Here is a 21,698-nt window from a genome sequence, read left to right as displayed (position 1 = left end):
CTGCTATTAACGAATATTCATCTGTAACTTTTATCAGTGATAACTTCTAATTTAAGAAATGTGTGCTATTAATCATTACCATCGATAATTGCTATGAGTTATTATCACTAATAGTTGTTATCAGTACAGAAATACATGTGTTGGATATTAATGTATACAAAAATTTAAATTTATATTTAACAGATCGGCTAGCTTACCACCACGCGAATATTATATTAAACACTTAATTAAAAATTTATATTATTTAATCATTTAAAATTTCAAAGATCACAACTTATTATATACTTTAAAGGGATATTTTAAAAAATAGCAAAATATTGAAACTATTTATTGAATGTAGCTAAATTTATCTATCTTCCTATATTCTTTTAAGTTTTTTCCTAAATCTTTGTAAATATTTTTCCTTTTCAAAAAATTATAAAAAAAAAATAAAACATTTGACAAAATATTTACTTGACAAAATATTTACATTTCATAGAAAAAGTGTAAACTTTGTTGTCTTTTAGTAGTTTTGTTTTATGTAATATAAATAGTTTGTCAAATTTTTCTATCTTTGAAAAAGCCGGCCTTCATTATTTATGGGAAACTTTCAAAAATGTAACATAACACCAAACTCAGAGGTTTTATTTATCCACTCTATGTATTAATCCAAAACCTTTACAAAAAGAAAGTTTAAAAGTTGATGTTACTTTTGGGTATTAATTAACACTAATGCCCATATTCTTTGAAGTAACGTTTTAAGGGAGTAAATCATTGTAAATGATAAAACTGCTAAAAGTAGAGTAAAATATAACAAAATTTTAGACTCTATAAATGAAATAGACATTTTGTCGGCTTTTATTAATATCGCGAATAAAAACTTTGATAAAAAAAATAAAAGTTTATCTGCGTCTATTATTGATAGAATCCTATATTTCGTAATTATTTTGGTTCATTTTGCTATATATTTGAAAATGTCTTATATTTCAATTTCAACTAGAGAAGGACAACTAATTTTTTGTATGTTAAATTTTTGTTACTCTTAGGAATGAGCATCGGTTGATTGAAGTTGGTTTTTCGACCATATCATCCTCAGCCACGAACAAGTGCAAACTGACCTTTGCTCAGTTGATCTATTGGTTTAAGCCTTTGAAATTAAAAAAAAAATGTTGTTAGTTTTGATTTTTCCTAAACTGACACCAAGTGAACCTCTCCTTATCTCCAACCAACCACCTTCAATTCGATTAGTTTTGATCGATTGGCTAAGCTTTTTGATCGATCGTGTTCACCTTAGTTACTCTCAATAATACGATCTAAGATTGTTTTACCAACCTAGCTAAGCAACGGGTATATAAGTGATGAAGTCCTTACAAAAATATAGGTAGTAAATCAAAGTTGAGTATGACAAGAAAAAAGAAAATGTAGCTAAAATCTTACGTTCAAGGGGTGTCCAATTAAAGTTAAAGTTTGATATCAAACTTTTGCCAAAGAAAAGAAAAATGACATTTTTGCAAGCAAAATAGTTGTTCAAAAATTTCCTTCCATTCCAAGTTCCAATTTCTTTCTCTTCCATTTTCATAAATATAGGACAATATTTTTGTTTCAATTTTTAAGAAGTCTTAAAATGGAAGAAAAAGAAAAAGAAAAAAAAAATCTCTAAAATAAAAAAAAAATATTACAAATTTTCTAAAATAAGAGGATTTCATATGACAAATTTAAAGTGGTATGCTATATATTATATATTATTGTGTGGTGTTACTAAAAATAATAAACACCTAATTTAATTGGTGATCTACCACCATATTTTTTGGGTAAACTTTTTTTTTTTTGAACTTCACAGGTGGAAAGAAAATCTTAGTAATTAAAGACAATTTTTTAAAATTTAGTTCTACATTGGAAGAAAATTAGGTCCAATGATTGAATCATTTAGGTCATTTTTCCCCAATCTATGGGCATTATTGCCTTGTGGTTGCAAAAGTACTACTATTTTAGTATCACTTTACCACACAATACCTCTCTTTGTAAGATATGTTCAAGTCCAAAGATTCGATCACATGATAGGCCTCTATTTTACCTTAATCATCCAATTTGAGGGATTACGAAATTCCATTTATTGTAGCATAATATTGTCACTGCTTGATTTAATAACAAGCAAACTTTCTAGTACGATAGTTGGAGAATGAGAGAATTTGGACCCTTTATCATTTTGATCTATAGTTCGTGTTTCTGTAGTAGCTGAGTTAAAAAAAAATAATAATAGTTGAATTATGCTCACGTTCGTTATATGAAATTTTTAATTCCTCTATTTTCAGTCTAAAAGAAAATGTCTTGTTGGTCTTTAAGTTTTTAATTTTATATTTAATATGTTATTGATCTAAATTTCATTTGCCTATAATTCTTAGACACGAAATTCAAATTTTGTCGATGAATTTCTTGACATTCATGATATTGTTTTGTCAAGAACTACAATGGAAGATCATTAATGATATTGTTCCAACTAAGTCTAATTTGGTTAAAAAAAAAAATTCATTCTAATGTTTTGTGTGTTTCCTAGGACCAGACACAATTTTCCTCTTATCTTAGGTGGAGATGTTGGATGACAAGAGATATTTGGCTCTAATTTCTAAGTACTAATGTGGGCTCTATTTGTGATGACTGGATGGGGTTGGATCATTAATCATATCTTGCTTTAAGAGTTCGACTTAGCGGTGATTATTGAGTGAAAGATTTGGGGTCCAAAACAATTCGATGTTTTATAGAATTTCTACTCATGTTGAATTTATATATGTATCTATTGAGAGGTGTATCCATGAACATTAAATTAAATTTGTGATGTGACATATGCTTATAGAGTTGTTTGAGGGTCTAGTTAGCCCCCCTCTTCTTTTTCCAGTTGGTTGGTATCCGCCTCCCAGTGGAAGTTGAACATCGAAGTTGTTTTGGAGCCCTGGCCATTAAGATAATGATCTTGATTGGATGCTCTGAGACCATTTAGGTGGAGTTGGTCTAGTTATTCTGAAGTTTATCAAAATATGGAACAATACAAGGTCCTTGAAGTATTGGCTATTTATGAAGGACTCTTCGACATTATTACCTCTCTCAATGTTGGCCGGTTGTTTGTGGTATCAGACTAGTTTGTTAACCTTTTGTTCAATCGTTCTTAAGGATCTTATAGAAGTCGCATTTTCATCTAAGGCCAATTATTATGGATAAGAGTTGGGTGATGTTTCTTTTGTTCATATTAAATTACTAATAATATTTTCTAAAAAAAATAAGTTTTTATTAAATTTTCTAACAAAATTATTCATTGAATAAAAATTAGTTTTGAATGATTAAATCTAAAATAGGAATTACTTGAAGAGATGAGATGAGAGAGTATTGAAAAACATGAGTAGTCGAATATAAGAAGAAAATAAGTTTGTGATATAAGGAGTATAAGAATAAACCAAGTAACCCGACAACTTAGACTAATCAATCTATATTATATGGGTTAGTTGGGTTAGTTTAAGATGTGGGTTGGGTTGAGTTGAAAATTTTGATTTTTTTAGTTGGGTCTTTGACTAGAGGGTTAAAAAATTCGAGTCAACCCAACTCAACTCGAATTAATATTTATAATATATAGGAGTTTTATTTTACTTAATGAAACATATTTAATTTATACTTGATGATTTTCATGTACAAATATTAAAATTTAGAAACGAAAAAAAAATATATATAACCCGACAACCAAACCCAATCCATATTTGATGGATTGAGTTGGAAACTTAATTCGGGTTGGCAACTCGACCCATCCAAAAATATGGGTTAGGTTGGGAACCCAACTTGTTTACACCCTAGTTCGTGATATCAAAGAATCTGATAAAGAATATTTGAATGAAAAATGTCTAGACAAATAAGTTTTGTATTGTAATCGTAGTTAGATTTGTTTGAATTTGGAGTAGGTTTGGATTACATTTATAAATATTTAATTTAAAAAGTAAGTTATTTCTAAAAAAAATGAGTGTTTGGAATTATTTTAAAAATTTTCACATGAATATGATTAAACAAAAATGAGAGTTGTTAGAATTTTTTTTTTCTATCTTAATCCAAACCAAGGTCCGTTGATTTGTTTTCTACGCCGCTTTTCCAGTTTTCAGTGCAACTGATCACTTCTGCTGAAACTATTTGCGCAACACGACCATCAACCATGGCGGAGGAGCTCGGGATTGACGGCTCTGTTCCTCCTAGTCTCCATTTACTCTCTGCTTTCCTCTCCATGGAGCCAGCTGATTCCTTACTTTCCATTGCCAGGTTCCACTTCAATACTACCGCGCTTACTATTACTTGAAATGGATGACCCATTTCTTCTCGATTTATTTATCTGGGTTTCTCAAATCGAGGTGGATAATGTTTCTTTTTGGCTCTTTTAGGGATTTGGGTCACGGGTTGGTGACCGAGACAGTGCAGAAGTTCATTTGGGATCATTGCATTACCAAAGCTGTAGTGATTCTAAACCTTTTTACTTCCGTTTCATTGTTTTAGTTCAATTCAATTTAAAGTCTCTGCTTGCTTAGTGTTCACTTGGGATTTCAATATTTGTTGGTTCTCAAGTGATAGATTGTAGATAGATGTTCTTGGCAATTTTTGAGTTGGATTCTAGTGCTTTCTGCTATTGGAACAACATTTGGTATTTGAGTTTACTTATTTCTATGTTTCCTACATACTTTGTTCAGCAAGAAATGAACCATTTTCATGTACCATATCTGAAGAATTTTCTGAAGAAACTAATATCTGAAGTTGAGTTAAGTCAGGCTGAAGTGTTGGACGAGTTATATGAATTGTATGCTCATTATATGGTTTCATGGAAGGTAAGCTGCTGAAGAAGGAAAAACTTTTACATCGATTCATTTGCACATGATAGTCCCTTGGCTGTTTTTTTTCTTTGCTCTTGAATGATAAAAATTCTTGTCTGATAGGATGAGAATCAGAGGAAAGAAAGTGCAAGAATCTCCAAATTTGTTTCTTTCCTTTTTCCAGATGGTAACTATTTTATTCATTTCTGTATTGTCGCTTGACGGAAGTAGTCAATAGTATGGTTTTGCCTCCATGCTTACAAATATTGCATTGAATTGGTTCTTGTAGGTTCTATGAATTGCCAAAAGTTCAGGAAATTTGTAGTCCCAATGCAATGCTCTCTCAACATGCTTGAAGGTGATACAGGGAATGCTTCAACTCACCAACTTTGTTTAAGTCTTCTTATTTTCATCATGTATTAGCGTAATAATTTGTGGAGGATTTATCTTTACAATTACATGTCATAATTCATATGATTTGCATTTTTCTCTTCAATGGCTGTGTGTGCTACATACATTGATGTACTTGGAACATTGCTTTATCATCTGGATTGATGTGCACTTGGTTTTATAGCTTATAGTTGGAACAGCTAAAGATAACAGATTTCACGCATTTCCCCTCTGTTAGAGCTGATATCCAGATTCCCCTTTTTTGATTGCTGACGAGGCTTTCATTTTAAACATTCTCTTAATCAAAGAACAGTAATTTGTTTATTGTTCGTTGTATGACATGTATGTCTAGTTAATCCTACACGCAAATTATGAATTCAACTTTGATTTAAGCATCTGGACATAAACTATTGACTAATTTTCTCTAATCAAAATATGGGATCTTGGGCTTTGAATATGAAGCTAAATATAAGCCTATTGCTTGCTTTTCCAAAAGAAGAAAAGATTGGTCTAAATGTAAGTCAAAGGCTTTTCACATATATTGATAAAGAGTATCTGCAAAATTCTTCATGCTTTCAACTAATGCAATGTTTACAACTCTATGACAATTATTTAACTGTTATATTAGTTAATATAATCTTGCAAAGTTGTTTCAAGTCTGTAATTCTTTGTGTGGTACAGGTGTTCAATCTGGCCTTCAAGTCTATATCTTTCAGAATTGATACTCTCATTTCCAGATATGTTCTCAACAAAAGAATGCTTTGAGGTAAAGTAGTACATCTATTCCTGCCTTTAATGTAGTCTTTCTTACTTTTGCAGTCTGAACCTTGGAATTTTTATGCCTTGATGGTTGGTCATCATACTCAAATATTTTTCTTGTTATTCATATAGACATTATATATTATATATATTTTTTCCGAAAGATCATGCATTATTAGGAAAAACATATATATATTTTTCTATTTATAAGTAAGAGAAATAAGAGCTGGGATCAAAACCCATGAGTAGGAAAACAGATTGCATGACCACCTGACTACCAACAGGGCAAAGGTTCATATACAAAAAGAAACAAGAGACAAACATCAGTTGAATTTTTCTGTGTTTACAATGGCTATTCTGAGAATTTGGGTTTGTGAGATTATGATTTGCTAAAGTTAGTACGATAATAAATGAGGAGTTTCATAATTTGGAATATGCATCCAATACAGTTAATACATTCATATTCTTAGATAAGTAAACCAATATATCAAACATGAGTTCGATTTTCTAACTTATGTTACACAAACCCAACCTTTGATTCAAACACCTTAGAAGATTTCCATAAACTTTTCTTGCTATGTTTTACTTGAAAACAGGTAGGTTCAGGTGTAGGTTTGGTTGGAATCTGCCTTGCTCATGTCAAAGCATCAAAGGTATATTGGAAAAAATTGATTGATTAGTACAATAAATTTTGCTTTTTATTTTGACAAAACCTTCTAAGCGTGCACCGTATTGGGTAGCATCATTAAATTTTCCCATTCAACTTTACCACAAAGTTGACAGCGCTGTCTTTAAACAGATAGTGCTAAGTGATGGTGACCCATCAACATTAGCAAATATGAAGGTTAATTTAGGGTTGAATGGGTTGTGCTGCCTCGGCTCTCCAACTGCTACATCAGAAAGAACTAATGAGGGTACTCAAACTGTAAGTGCTTATTATTAGGAGTTCCATACATGCTTTTAGTTCTCTGAAGCCCTTACTTTCTTTACATGCTTATATTTTGAAATGGGAACAGAATGTTTGAAAGTTTTTGAAATAAAGAAAACAGTAAACGAGCAAATCTACCCATGGTTTACTAATAGTGTACCAGTTACATCTCTGCCGAGAGAGCCGTTTAGTTATTAGAGAGATATCAAATTATATATTGAAAGAGGTGCTTCTCGGGTTAAAGAGTTTATATAGTGTGCATACACCGTTTTTGGTCCGACATATTTATTTATTTAATCAATTAATTTATTCAATATAGTTTTATTTTATTTTAGTGATTTTGGTTTATAATTTTATTATCTATAATTATACTTTCATTTATTTGTATATTTATTATTATCATTATTTTATTATTTTTACCAATTCTGTAACCAACCCCTTTCCTTTGTTCTTTTTCTTCCTATTTCTCTCCTTCCTTTTCTCCCAACCTTCTAAAAGCTCAACTTCAACTTTGGGCCTCTCCTATAAATCTATAGCGAGCATAAGATAGAAACAGGGAAAGGATGAAGGAAAGGAGGGAAAATCATTTTTTTAAAGTAAGTTTTCAAAGTTTCACAAGCAATTTCCATTAACCAAAAACAGTCTGGCGAGCCTCCCAAATGTTAGCAAGTGTTTATTTTGTCTTCTTTCCTCCATACTTTATAGGGGGTACCCAAGGTTGAGGTTCAGCTTTTAGGAAGAGGTTGGAGGATTGGAAGGAGAGAATGGCGGAAGAAGAAGAAGAGGGTTTGTTAAAAAATTGGTGACCTAAAAGCCGAAGTGCTGATTTTATAATTGCACTAAAAAATAGCTAGCTACTGTTTTTAGCACGGCGCACAATGCGAACCAGCGCCTAGGCGCTCTGCCTGAAGAATTGGTAAATATAAAAATAAGAAAAGAACAATAATATGTGTATATATATATATATTGAATAAATTAATTAGTTAAATAAATACGTTGGACCATATATCTGTTGTCTACATAGTGCACCTCTAGTCCTCTACTTCTCTAAATCCTAGAGTCATGACTCATAGTCGTAAATAACGCAAATAACATAGATTGGACGCTACCCCAAACCTCCACTAGGGCACATTACTCTTGGACTCCGACTTGTTGATCATCTAGCGAGTCTCCGTGTTTGTCAAATAATAGATTCAAGGTGTTGAAAGAAGTACATCTCCGACTTTTGGCTTTCTCGTGGCAATTTTTAATGAGAGAACTATGAATCTCAGGTGGAATGCATACATCTTCCATGGGAATCAACATCAGAAACAGAGCTCCAAGCTTTTGCACCGCATATTGTGTGAGTTTCTACTTTATGATTTGATATACCATTTTTTTAATACAAAATAAAGTATAATTGGATTTAAGTAAAGTAACTCTCCTTAACGTAGCAAATAGAGAACAATTTTCTGCTAACAAAAATGAAATGCTCTTGAAAACTATCCATCTTGTGTAGGTTAGGAGCAGATGTAATATATGATCCAATATGTCTCCCGGACCTTGTACGTGTTCTTTCCATTCTTTTACGCCCAAAGCAAATTGGTAGTTCCACGCACTCTTTTCCAGTGAGTGAACATATCGATGATCAAGGAAAGGATGGAAGCCATGGATTCAAAGCTTCAAGGGATCACTCGATTGCATATATCGCTTCTGTAATTCGGAATATCGACACGTTTAATCGTTTTCTAAGTCTAGTAGAACAGGCTAATCTTAGTATCTGTGATGTAACGGATGAATTAAAACCCATGAACTTGCTACCTTATATGTACACTTACAATAGATCAAGTATCAGATTGTTTACTCTGAAATTCAAGTAGCTTTTTCTTTTAGTTACATTCTTAATGACTACTGTAGAAGAAACAATACTGGGAGTTATAGTTTGAACTTTGAAGATTGATTTGGTTCCATTGTTAAATTTTATAGATAGTTGGAAGTGTTTACATATAAATTTTCTATTGTGCATAAGACAATTTAAAATATTAGTATTTATTTGTTTAAAAGAAAAATAACTCAACAAATATATAATATATGTGAGTGACAAATACCTTTGTGATTCGAATCCTCTTTTCTATTATGGTTGAAAAAAAGGGTGTCGTTCGGTTATTCAATTTAGAATGTTTAAGATAAAATAAAAATGTTTTGTAGGCTTCTTATCCATCAAATAATATAATTAGCATTTCTTAAAAAAAAGTATTAAAATATAATTCGATTCTTATACTTTTAAGTTGGTTTAATTTTAGTTATGCATTTCTAAATGTCTAATTTTTAATTTTTAATAAATTGCCATTTATTAAAATTTTGTTAAATGATATTGATATTAATTTTTGAAAAATTATTTTAAATTATAATACATGAATACGTTTTAAAAAATTATAGTAAAAATGTTAAATTTTTGAAGAAAAAATCAACAATAAACTAGTAATAGATACTAAATTAACGAAACATTGAAAATATAATAAATTTTTAAAAATAGAAAAACAAAAACTTTTCACTCTGTTAGTTTGTAATAATTCTCGAAGACAAATGATATTAAAAAAAAAATGTAATCTATTATTCTTAGCGTAACTTTGCTAAACTTTTTATGGGATGTGACAATGAAAAAGAGGAGTGGCACATTGAATTGCATAGGTTGAAAAGGAAGTTTGTGTTTGATTTGCCATCACTACAAATGAAAAAGGTATATATTATGCAAAGCCAATCTATTATTCCAATCTCATTCAACACACATTATCTGTCACAAAGTTTCAGTTCACAAAGTGACAAATCTATATTTTAATTTCTAAAGTTTTAATATATATACTTTTTCTATTTTTAATTTGGTCCACAATCTTTACAAAAGTTTCAACGGGATGTTTATATATTATCTCTTTTTTCAAGAGCCATTGCCATCACTCAGTGCTTTACTATATAGAAGATCATATACATGTATTTAAAAATGACAACTTTTTTAACTTCGTCGAATAATAGCATACTATATTAACCTTTTTCAATGGAAACAACTTAATATGACTTTAAATAATTGTGAGTTAAGTATGCCCTACATGTTAAATCATATAAATTGTGAATATAAAATAAACAGATAACAAGATGACGACTATAATTTGTTATATTAAATTTATCTTCACACATGAATTAAATAAGGGTTTTATTGTCTAGGTGTTTTAAGCTATTTAGTGAAGAGAGTTGAGTAACCTTCAAATCTTAAATTTATCTTTATTCATTAACTTCGCGACAACATGTACAGACAAATGAAGAATTGAAGGGAAAAAGAAAAAAAAGAAAAAATCAAGAACATGGTTTCTTTGAGAATAAAATGAACTGAACAAATTAAAAAAGGGATTTTGAGTAGTGGGTTTCATTTCATCTATTTGTTGCCTTGTGTTACGTGCCATTCGTGTTGATTTGCTTCCTTTTTCAGTTGAGTTTTGATGGGTTTTTTTTCTCTACTTTACCACTGATTCTGTGAAATGTTGAGGATTAATTGAGTGGAGGACACGGGGATTCATCGAGAATAAGCACTGTACAGAGATAATACCCATTTCGTATACGCATTCAATCTCTCTCTCTCCTTTTTTTTTTTTTTTTTCCTTTTTCAAACTTTCAGTCTTCCTTTTTATCCACTTTGGGGTCTTTAAGCTCAGCCTCAACGCAGTTTGATTCTCGAGCTCTGTGTCTTGCTATGGGGGAGGTGGAGGTGATTCATTTATGGTCCACTCCGAGATCGCTTAGTACCAGCCTTATGTACTCTTTTGCCCAGGTGCTATTTGAGTTTTCTCAGTCTTTCTCTAGCTAGCATTCCTGTTTACTCTGTTCGGTTGCTGAGTAAATGAGGAGGAAAAGAGATGGAGATTATAGTGTAGTGAAAATTATGTGTTGGTGGCTGTTGCATTGTTTTGTTTGTATGAGTAATGATTTTTCTTTAATGGGTTTTCCTGAATTATAGCTTTTCTCTTTACCCATTGTGATTAATTGTCTGTTACTCAATGATTTAGCTTTTGATTTACTCAGTAATTCTCAATCTGATAGTCCATTGCTTGCTTACTCTGTTGGGTTGCTGAAAAATGGAAAGGAAAAGGGGATGAAAACATCAATGGCGGTCAATTGTCTATCTAGGTGATGATTTGATGGGGTTTCTCTGCTTTTGTGTAATAGTTGCTTTCTGCTTGGGACAAATTTAGCACTGTATTGGAAATTTCATTGTCGAGTCAAAAGTCATCTTTTTACTCTTTTTTTTTTTTTTTTTTTTTTTTTTTTTTTTTTTTTTTTTTTTTTTTTTTTAAAGATTTTGAGGATTAATATTGCTTTTACTACCTGGGATAGGATTTGGAAGAAAAAATGACTTTTTTTGGGCAGTCTGACAAAAACCTCTGCCGTTTCTCTTTTCTCATTGAATCCTGTTTGCATTGTTGAAGTAATATGTTATAACTATCTTCTTCTGCAATTTTGGGCAGCAGCAAATATTATTATATTAACTGTTCCTTAATGTAATGCTATTTGATAAGAACGGGGAGTGCTCCTCCATTTCCCCTGTAGTGAGAAGGGTTTTTTCTTGTGGCTTGCTGAGGTGTACTATATTTTGGGTTCTTTGAGATGAACGGAATAGCCGAGTGTTTCAAGGGTTGGAGAGGGATCCAAATGATGTTTGGTCCATTGTTGTATTCATGTTTCCCTCTAGGCTTTAATTTTGATTGTAATTATTCTACAGGTACTGTTTTGTGCAGCTGCAGCCCCCTCTAATTGAGCTCCTTTTTTGTGGATTTGGTTTTTTGTTTATCCTTCTACTTTTTTATTTTTTTACAATGAAAGTTGTTGTCGAAAAGGAAAAAAAAAAAAAAAAAAAATTCTTGGACAGGCGAGCTATGCATCTAGTTTAATCACTTTTAACTAATTGAAAGTACATTTATTGGACTAACGAATTTGTAAAACTCTGAAACATTGTAATGCAGAGGAAAAGTTAGGAGATGTTATTATATTATTGAATATGGAGAAGTTCAGATATGACTAGTATAACATTGAATGCTTATTTGAATAATTTTTCAACAAAAACTTGTTTCTTGCTCATTCCATATATATTATGCACCGTTTTTGTCCTCAGAGAGATGATGTGGAAGTGCTAGATGAACCACTCTATGCAAATTTCCTTCGGGTGACGGGTTATGATAGGCCATACCGTGAGGAGCTACTATCCAAAATGGTTTGTATATCAAGCATAGTATTTTTAATTTGTTTTAACTTCCAGTCCGTGCCAGTTGTTTGAAGGATGGACGTTCTTCTTCTTATTCTTCTTCTTCTTTTTGTTTTTAAATAAAAAAATTGGATCTTTGAAGGTAGGGAGTGGTGTACCTACAATCAGTTACAGGGTTCCACAACCAACACTAAAACTTTGTTAATCCTTTTTGAGTGCAAAAGTGCCAACGTTAACCACCATGGTTTGGCAGGAAAGATAGTAAGCTTTATGTCTATATGCCTTTTAAGGCTGTTGGTTAACATTATGATGCCTACCTTGTTTGTTGGAATTGACGTTGTAGCCTGTAGGAGTAGGCGGTTGTATTACAATTGGTTGGGGAGGCCAACAGAAACTGAAAAAATGAAAACAGAGTGAAAGAAGAAACAGTGAAAGACAACTTTTGTATTGGATGCACAAATCTTGTCCAAAAGTAGGCAATATCAACTGATATTCATCCTAGAGTATTGTGTTGCTTGAAAAGATGAAAGGAAAAGTGACCATATATATTGGTGGTTATTATATCATTCTCATTGGCCTTTTGGTCTGCTTGCTGTAGGAACCTGACGTAAATAAGGTCATAAAGGAAATCATTTTTGCACCAGGAGAAAAGAAGTTCCGATTTTGCAAGGTAATGTGAACTATACCCTATTGAATTGTGTTCCTTGATGTACATTACATGAATTTTGGATGGACTGACTGTATGCTTTTGACTAATAAGTAATAAGACATTGAAAACTTTTGAAAGGACCATTGCCAGGATGAGGAATTGTTTGTCTAGATGTTTAGAATATAACATAAAAATCAAAATATGTAATCCGTGCATGATGTATGGATGAGAGAGATCTATGTAGAAAGAGAGTAAATGGACAATTCTGCATTTTCCTGCTCTTTCTCTTATTTGTTTTGAGGTCTTTAACTCAAAGCAGATGAGCGGTTAATCAAAAATGCATAGGGAATAAAGACATCAGTATGCAACTAGAATGCTATGGCTTAATCGTTGTGTATATCATCTCTACTCCTTCAAAAAAATAAACTTCATCTGAATGCAAACAAGGATAAACCAAAAAGAAAGAAAGGAAAAGGAAACTGATACTTGTTAACCAATTGTGTACATCATTTTGTTGTTTCATGTTTATTTTTTCTACTTGATATTCATACAGCATATAGCAAAACAAAAAGTACCTGGTTTGGCAAGTGATTTGATGAAGAAGGGAAGGCACTTCATATTGATAAGAAATCCACTTGATATTTTGGTAAGATATTTCTCACTACCTTTATGTTGGTATTCAACAAGGTTTCTAAAGAATGAATAGCTATATACTTGTATTAACCTCATAATATTTTACCTCCCATATGGATTACGCTATTATTTGAAAAGTAACTCACTTTTGTACAAATACCTGCTCAGGAGAGATCTTGACGAAAAGTGTTCTTTTTTGCTTTTGTACAACGAATTTTGAAGGATTTTCTATTCTTCCTTGTTACTAATCAAGGGTGAAGTTTCTTATGAAAAACCAATATATTTAAAATTTTAATTTATTTTTGTTTGTAGTTGTGATGTGAAGCGTAAGAACCATATTGTTTGTTGTATTCTTTGGATTGGTTGTTCTGTGTACATTATAAGTTCCATTGATGGTCGCCAAACTCTTTATTTACCTTTCTTGACAATTAATGAACTTGTCTCAGCCATCCTATGAAAAGGTTATTCCTGCATCCTTTTCTGAATTGGGCTTCTCAGAATTGGTATCTGTTTACAATGAGCTCAAAGAGTTGGGAAGACTCCCTCCTATCATTGATGCAGCTGAACTTCAAAAGAATCCCGAGGTTCTACTTCTTTCTGAGTTACCACATTTTTTTTTTGCACTAGAGAGATGGTTATGATGTAATGATTGGATTTTCATGTTATACTTTATGTATCACCACTTTCTTCAAAACCATGAAGTATAATCACATCCAAAAGGTTCATGTAGGAAGTGGTAATTACAATTTGCATGTGCCAAATTGATATTGTTAATGATATAGCACATTCATTGTAGTTCTTGAATCCTTGTAAAATGACAATGCATGAGAACTTATTAATAAGATCTCTATATTGCATTACCCCTACGTTCAGTGCTTATTCTTTTAGTCTAGATTAACTTGATTCATCATATTGACGTGCTACATTTGACTTTCTCTGTCTTATTGATCCACAGGCAACTTTACGTGGTCTTTGTGAAGAACTCGGCATTCCTTTTCAAGACAAAATGCTGAAGTATGGAGTTCTTGTTCCTTTAGAAAGTTGAATAGATTCACATACTACCTTTCCATTCGTGATCAAAACTGATGAAAATTGAAATTGTAATTTCCTTTCAAGTTGTGAACTATAATTGTTTCAGAGCCTATTGTACCATCTTCAGTCTTAACTAGTAACTCCTTAGTTGTCTTTTGGAGGCAGTTCCACTTTTGGCTACAACTATAGGAATATAATCTATTTAATCATAATAGCCAACGTATGGTGCATCTGTCTCCCTCTCATCTCTCTACCTCTTGGCTACTAGTTGGCTTTTGATATTCAAAATATTTAGTCAAAGTTTCTTCTTTTGTATTTTAGCATGGCTGGTATGTTACATCCCCGTTTATTGCAGGTATTGATAAGCTTATCATGATGACTTGCAATCATTTTTCAGATGGGAAGCTGGTCCCAAAGCTATAGATGGTGTATGGGCTCCATGGTGGTATAAAACTGTACATAAATCAACAGCTTTTGAGGCACCAAGAAAATATCCGTTGGTATGTCTTTACTCTGTATTTTTTTCTTTGAGTGAGAATTTTGGTCTTAGTTACATTCTGGTTGAAGCTCTTGTATATCTTTTCTACTTTCGTGTGAGTTTTGGTTTTAGTTTTGTTCTTGCACTTTTAACTCTTTGATACTTTGAATATAAAGATTAATGATATGTTGCTAATAGTAAAACGAGTTCACTATTTTTACAACATAACATGATATGGTGATAACGATCTATGAAGTGATTCTTTACTTTTTTGATTTGTATTTAGTACCAACCAATTGTCTCCTTGCCTACATGTTTACCTTTGACAAATATCTTGAAAATCTCTTCTGTTTTAGCTAATGAGATTCACTATATTTTTTTCCTTTTTTTCAAATCTATATCAGCCTTTCCCATTTAATCTATATGATTTGCTTGAGCAAACGATACCGCTCTACCACTTTCTTAGGCGCCATGTAAAGCAGAAATCACTTCTCCTCATGTCTCCCTTGCCTACTCCAGATCTTCCAGTTCCTGCAAATGAGAAGCTACTGGCATGGGTGGGGGACGAGATCTTACCTCGTGATAGTGCAAAGGTACTGCTACATGGAATAAATTACACATGCAGTTAAAATAAGTCCTCTTTTTGAATTTGTATTTCCTTGGTTTCTCATTTCTTACCTTCAATTGTCGTAAGGTTTCTGTGTTCGACTCTGTTGTCCAAGGTGGAGACTCAGTTTGGGAGGGACTTAGAGTTTATCGAGGAAAAATATTTAAGCTTGATGAACATTTAGATAGGTTAGTGGAAAAAGGAGCTCAAGCTAGATGGCCAATTGTCTTTTTTAACATTTTCTGAACCTTGATAGTTAGATCTTTTTTTTCTTCTGTAGGTTATTTGATTCATCAAAAGCCTTAGCTTTCCAGAATGTTCCAAGTAGGGAAGAGGTAAGCATCAAAGGATGACTTTGTTTCTATCCACTAAACTGAACATCAATATGTATATATAGTATGCCATCTTCTTGGAACCTCTATTGGTTTTGGCTCTATCGTTGTCTAATCCAGGTAGGAAATGGAGTCTTAGACACTTTCCTGAAGTCTTAAAAGAGGATGCATTGTTTATTCTTGTAATATTTTTTTTGAATGCAACCATAGGTGAAAGATGCCATTTTCAGAACGCTCATTCGGAATGGAATGTTTGATAATGCACACATTCGATTATCTTTAACACGTGGGAAAAAGGTTCTGTAATTCTAAAGTTCCTCTTGCTCCCTAACTCTTCTAACCTTTTCTGTGAACTATTTCTGTAGAAATTTGTTTTTACATTTTAATCGCACTACCTAGTTTAGAACTTAAAATAAGAAAAATGGTTCACCGCTTTCGTAAAAGACAAAATTTTTCATTAGCAGAGTTGATGTCGACCGTCATGACAAATAAATTCTTAAGCACTTTTGGACCTTTGTTATTTACTATTATTATTATTATTATTTGGATTGTTGATTTGGCTATTTTTTATTTTCAAGATAAGGAACAAAATCTTATTTTCTCGAAAGTTTCAATTGCTCTTTATGTTTAAACTAAAGTGGCTTATTAATGAATTTTGTAAGGGGGCTATAATAAGTAGACTGATTGTTGACATTAAGGATTTTAACATCCATAATGCATCTGTTTAATATTTACTTCATGTCAAGGACTTGAATTCTTTTCCTTTTCTCTATTGGTCGAATTTGGAGCATTCATATCTTTATTTACATGTTTTTACTCTCTGTAGGTCACTTCCGGAATGAGCCCCCAGTTCAATCTTTATGGATGTACCTTAATTGGTAATGAAAATTCTTGCTCTAGTATCAATGCAGCCAAACCTGCCTTTTATGTTCTTTCAAGTTGAAAAATACAGATTGAATAATTAGCCTTTTTTTTTAAAAGAACATGGTAAGCTTGGATTTAGAAGTCAACATTCTAAATGAAATCCAAAAGAAGAATTCAAAATTCTTCTCTATCCCCTATTTGCTGATGCATATATTATACAAGAATGCTGCTGAACTCTTATTTTTACGAAATCTTCTCTGCTTCGAGCTTCTGATCAATTTTTCGAACGAGGTGAACTAGCATAGTTGTTATCCTAGACAGCTCTTTGCATGATTTTCGGTGGAATAAATCAGAAGCAACAAATAGAAAGAAACAGAGGAACTTGTGAAGATTTATGGTCTCCTTTCCATGAATTCCTCTCATAGGATCAGTTATGCTTCTAGATGAGCTGCTTTAACCATGACGACTACAGTAGTTTTTCTTTTGTTTAGCTTCTAGCCAACTGGATGTCTTCATCTCCTTGGCCTGTCTTGTACTCTTGTGCTTGTATTTATATTTTAACAGAAGAACTTTCATAAAAAAAATGTTAAAACTTCCTAGTTGCATCATGCAAGAAGTAAATGGCTCTTGTATAATATAGGTTTTCCTATTTGTGTTGGTGCGTTCTAGGATTTAACTTTCTGAGTATGTTGTAACTATATTCAGTGCTTGCTGAATGGAAGCCTCCTGTCTACGACAATTCGAGTGGAATAACTCTAGTGACTGCCACAACACGTAGGAACTCACCAAATGTAAGACTATTCCTTTATCCTAGTATTTGATCTCTCTCAGTAATTTGGTTTGCTCTCATGAGTTTGATTAAAGTAAATGCTTCAACTCCGCTGTTCTCATTCTCTTAACCCTCATTCAGTCAGTTATAATCGGAACTCATTTATTTATCTTGCCTCCAGAATTTGGATTCAAAGATTCATCACAATAATCTTCTCAACAACATTCTTGCAAAGGTATTGAATTTCCAACAGTGTGACCTTTACGCACATATTTCTTCAAAGAATGTAACTTTGAACACAGTAAAACTGACTGAATTGTATTTGATTGAATTGACCATCTATTGTTGACTTGAAACTATATCAAATGGGTTGTGTCCAGTCCATTTTGATTATCTCTTGTGATTGATCGAGTCTATTGAAACGTATAGATTGAAGGGAACAATGCAAATGCTGGTGATGCTATCATGCTGGACAAAGATGGTTTTGTGTCCGAAACAAATGCTACGAACATTGTAAGTATCAAATTTCATAACTTTTGTACCTTATGGTATTATCTTAGGAAGCATGTCCTCTTGTGATTCTGCTTCTTGTTGGGTCTTGTCGATCTCAAGAAAGTAAATATATACATTCATTTGTTTATATTCTGTACTTGGAATTGAGATAATGATATAATATTTTATACATTTACTTGTGCAGTTTCTAGTGAAGAAAGGCAATGTTCTGACGCCTCATGCTGATTACTGTCTCCCTGGAATAACTCGTGCAACTGTAAGATACTTCACCTTATATGTTGCCAATATGAATTCATCATTATAAATGTCACAATTAGGGCTTAAGTTCTGTCATTTCATTCCTAGAAAATGTAAGGTATGACATTCTGTCATCCATTAGCCTAAGAGCCTCGTCTAGGAACAAACTGCCTTACTGTTCACCTTATAAAAGAGGTCACCCTTTTACTCGAAGATGGTTGACTAGGATGAGCTCTCTCCCTTATACCTACATTTGAGGTATATTTATTCTACTTTACACTATAAGTTACATATACTAGTAATACATTACTAGGCCGAGCTATAAATGCTGTGGCCTCACTGTTTGGTGCCACACAGATGAATCATCCTTCAAGAATTCCACCCATATGGACCATGACTTGTGATAGTTTGATTGCATAGACATTTTTCCTTACCTTGATTTAACCAATATTGATCTTATGGTTGCAGGTTATGGATCTTGTGGTGAAGGAGAAGTTGGTATTGGAGGAGCGAAGAATCAGCCTATCAGAATTTCATACTGCAGATGAGGTTTTCGTATTTACATTTTAAAATTTGAAGTTGAATGTTGTGCATAACATTGAGTTAGAAAGAAAATGCTCATGAAATTCAAATCTTTTTAGTTTTCAAATTTTGGCTACCATGACAAACTTAAGCACATAATTCATGATGAATCATGAATGCACGACTTTATTTTTAGTTCATCATGAATTATCTGCTTAAGTTTTTGTGTAAGTGTTCAAAGTTAATTGCATTATGTCGACATTGTTAAATTGATTTCCTACATCATCCAAAGCACTTGAAGTGTAACAGATAGCTTGAAAAGATCCACTGAAACGAATTATAGATGTGAATCTGTGATTATAGCTGAAGCTAAAAAATGGCGACAACTAAGATAACGACTAACCGACTTCCATCACTTGTAACTGTTTGTGTACAACTAAAGAGGATTTTCTGCAGGTATGGACTACTGGAACGATGGGAGAGCTTACCCCAGTAAGTACCTTATGGCTACAATTTTTTTATTTTTATTTTATTTTATTTTATTTTTTTTGGAAAACTGAGAAATATGCTTATAAAAGTATAAGAGAACTACAAATGGTGGGAATGAACAATTCCTCGAAGCCAAAGGCGTTTACCAAAAATGATCTTAAAAAAAATTGCAGTTGTGACGCAACTGCAATATGAATGAGATAAATTGTACACCAACAAGAGGCAAAAATTTAACTAGGTTCCCGAAGGTCTCTTCTAAAGGAAGACTTGAGATCCTCCAAAGCCCTTCGGTTTCTCTCGTGTTAAGGGGAAATATTGACGTGAAACCTCTGAACTCTGGATTTGTCTGTCTTAATTCGTAGTGTTATTGTTAATATTGGTCATTAAATATAGCTTGGGACATTATGAACACTTCATTGTATCCTTGATAGTTCATGTTTTTTCAATTTTCCGTAACTGTAGCTTATATGGCACTGTCTGGAATTTGGATAAGATTAGACTATTAAGTGCCATTGAAATTAGTTAGATTTATTTTCATGTAAGTTGGAAAATGCCACAAACCAACTTAATCAGTTCCTTTATGTTTGTAATATTGAAAGTTTTATTTTGATTTTCATTTTTCAACTCGGCAAAGGACTGAACTAACCCCAACTAATACTCAAACACCTAACAAGAGGAGCTTCCTTTGAACTTTCAGGTTGTGAAGATCGATGGGCGTGTAATTGGCGATGGACAAGTCGGACCTGTGACAAGAATGTTACAAAATGCATACAAGAAACTGACGGAAGAATCTGGAGTGCCTATTCCAACCTACACTACGAAGTGAACATCTCTCAACAAGGTCCCATTTTCCTTGCTACAAATAATTGAAATCATCTTTGTCCACTTGATGACAATGAGTTGGGACTTTCTAATTTCACTGGTAGATGAATGTTCTAGAAGGCTTTGCATTGCGTGGATGCAAGGCACAAATTTTAAGTCTCGAGGCTTACTGTCTTTTCGAGTTGAGTTTGTATAAAGCACGATTAGGCATGTAACCTGTATGTCTATTAAGATGGTTAGAAGAATAATATCAACCCAACCCAATTGGCTATCTGTTCTTCAAAATACAAACATCTTACGCTTGTAATTAAGATCAATGGGTTGTGGTAAATTAGACCATTGCTGACTGAATCTTCAATAAAACATGTTTGTCAAAAGGTTAGAAAATAAACAAGAAAATTACTCCTATGGAATTTCCTATGGGGTGAAATAAATAATTTGTAGCAGTTAAGGAAGAGAAATAGGTTATCGGGTTATCTGTATACATTGGTAAGATAAAAGGAGTGACAGAATTTGTGAAGCTTGTGGAAGCACCTAAAGCTGCCTCAAGATTAGCGATTTGTTGCTAAAACTTTGTCTGAAGATTAGTCTAACTGATGTTGAACCATTATCGATAATAAACCAACCAAACCTTGATGCTCTTAACTTGGCGACACATGATGAGGAATTTACCTCTATGGTAGGCGGATGACTCATGAATCTTGTCTTCACGGTGTAAATTCGGCTAGTACGACTCACCATGTTGTACAAAATGGTTGTGGTGACACTATAGTTGGATGGATATGTTAGGGTTGAAGATAATGATCAACAGTAGCTTGGACAGCGGTGACAATATCGGCAGCGGAAAAATGGCGGTTATGGCGAATTCTTTGTTGGTAGTGGTAACAGTTATGATTGAGGTGGGGTTGGTGCAAGAACTATGGTTATCTTGCACCAGGTTTTCGTCCAATGGCAGCTAGGTTTTATCACCATGCTCTAATACCACGATAGAAGAGAAAAAGACAGACACAACATATATGTGGAAAATTATAGCATAGGGAGAAAAAATCACGATAGAAGCCTTTATTATTTTCTAATAATCGAAAGAGTGCAAGAGGGAAGAATATATATAGGCTATGACAAGCCCGACAAAAAAGGAAATAAAACTAGGGTACAATAAATTACACATATACCTTTGGGGCTATAAACACCCACTAGCTCCTTTTTCCTACAATAAGTGACGATGAACGATGATGATATTAAGAATAAAAATGCCATTTTTGTTTCACTGGCATTAGTGGATATGTGATTATTACTATTAATTTATACAAATAATAATCGGTGAAAAGTCTAAACAACATACTTGAAGGTTCAAATTCTCTATTAACGTGAGCTTAGTTAAATGGTAATTGATATGACCATTTATCTTAAAAGTGGAAGTTCAATCCCGTATCCCTATAACTATAGCACTAAAAAAAATTAATCCAAACACGACCATTTTGTTTTTTTATTTCGAACTTTGTCTTAAAAAAAGGCTGCAAATGTCTAAACTTATCCTCAAGTCGGCTAAAAGGGAAAAGAAAAAGAAAAAGAAAGATCATTGGAAAGAAAATGATGGAAAAAGAAACATATAATACATATCATCGGCCTAATTTTC

At 32.7% G+C, this 21,698-nt stretch overlaps 1 protein-coding gene across 1 annotated transcript; it reads left to right on the top strand.

Moving 5' to 3' along the window:
- Positions 1-4,062: 4,062 nt before the first annotated feature.
- LOC103495303 (branched-chain-amino-acid aminotransferase-like protein 1) lies at positions 4,063-20,439 on the top strand. Its single transcript, XM_051084739.1, is given in 29 exon segments — positions 4,063-4,269; positions 4,389-4,458; positions 4,692-4,826; positions 4,935-4,998; positions 5,101-5,180; positions 5,884-5,967; positions 6,557-6,613; positions 6,760-6,885; positions 8,160-8,230; positions 8,387-8,780; positions 10,619-10,687; positions 12,026-12,124; positions 12,714-12,785; positions 13,318-13,410; positions 13,844-13,981; positions 14,353-14,411; positions 14,827-14,929; positions 15,312-15,500; positions 15,602-15,702; positions 15,795-15,849; positions 16,057-16,143; positions 16,673-16,724; positions 17,416-17,501; positions 17,661-17,714; positions 17,909-17,992; positions 18,177-18,248; positions 18,698-18,778; positions 19,208-19,243; positions 19,938-20,439. Coding segments are annotated over 29 exon segments (2,844 nt in total). The 5' UTR covers positions 4,063-4,165; the 3' UTR covers positions 20,067-20,439.
- Positions 20,440-21,698: the final 1,259 nt, after the last annotated feature.

This window comes from Cucumis melo, chromosome 5 (assembly GCF_025177605.1).
Source record: "Cucumis melo cultivar AY chromosome 5, USDA_Cmelo_AY_1.0, whole genome shotgun sequence".
Lineage (NCBI taxonomy): Eukaryota > Viridiplantae > Streptophyta > Magnoliopsida > Cucurbitales > Cucurbitaceae > Cucumis > Cucumis melo.
This window is presented reverse-complemented; position numbering and strand designations above follow the sequence as displayed.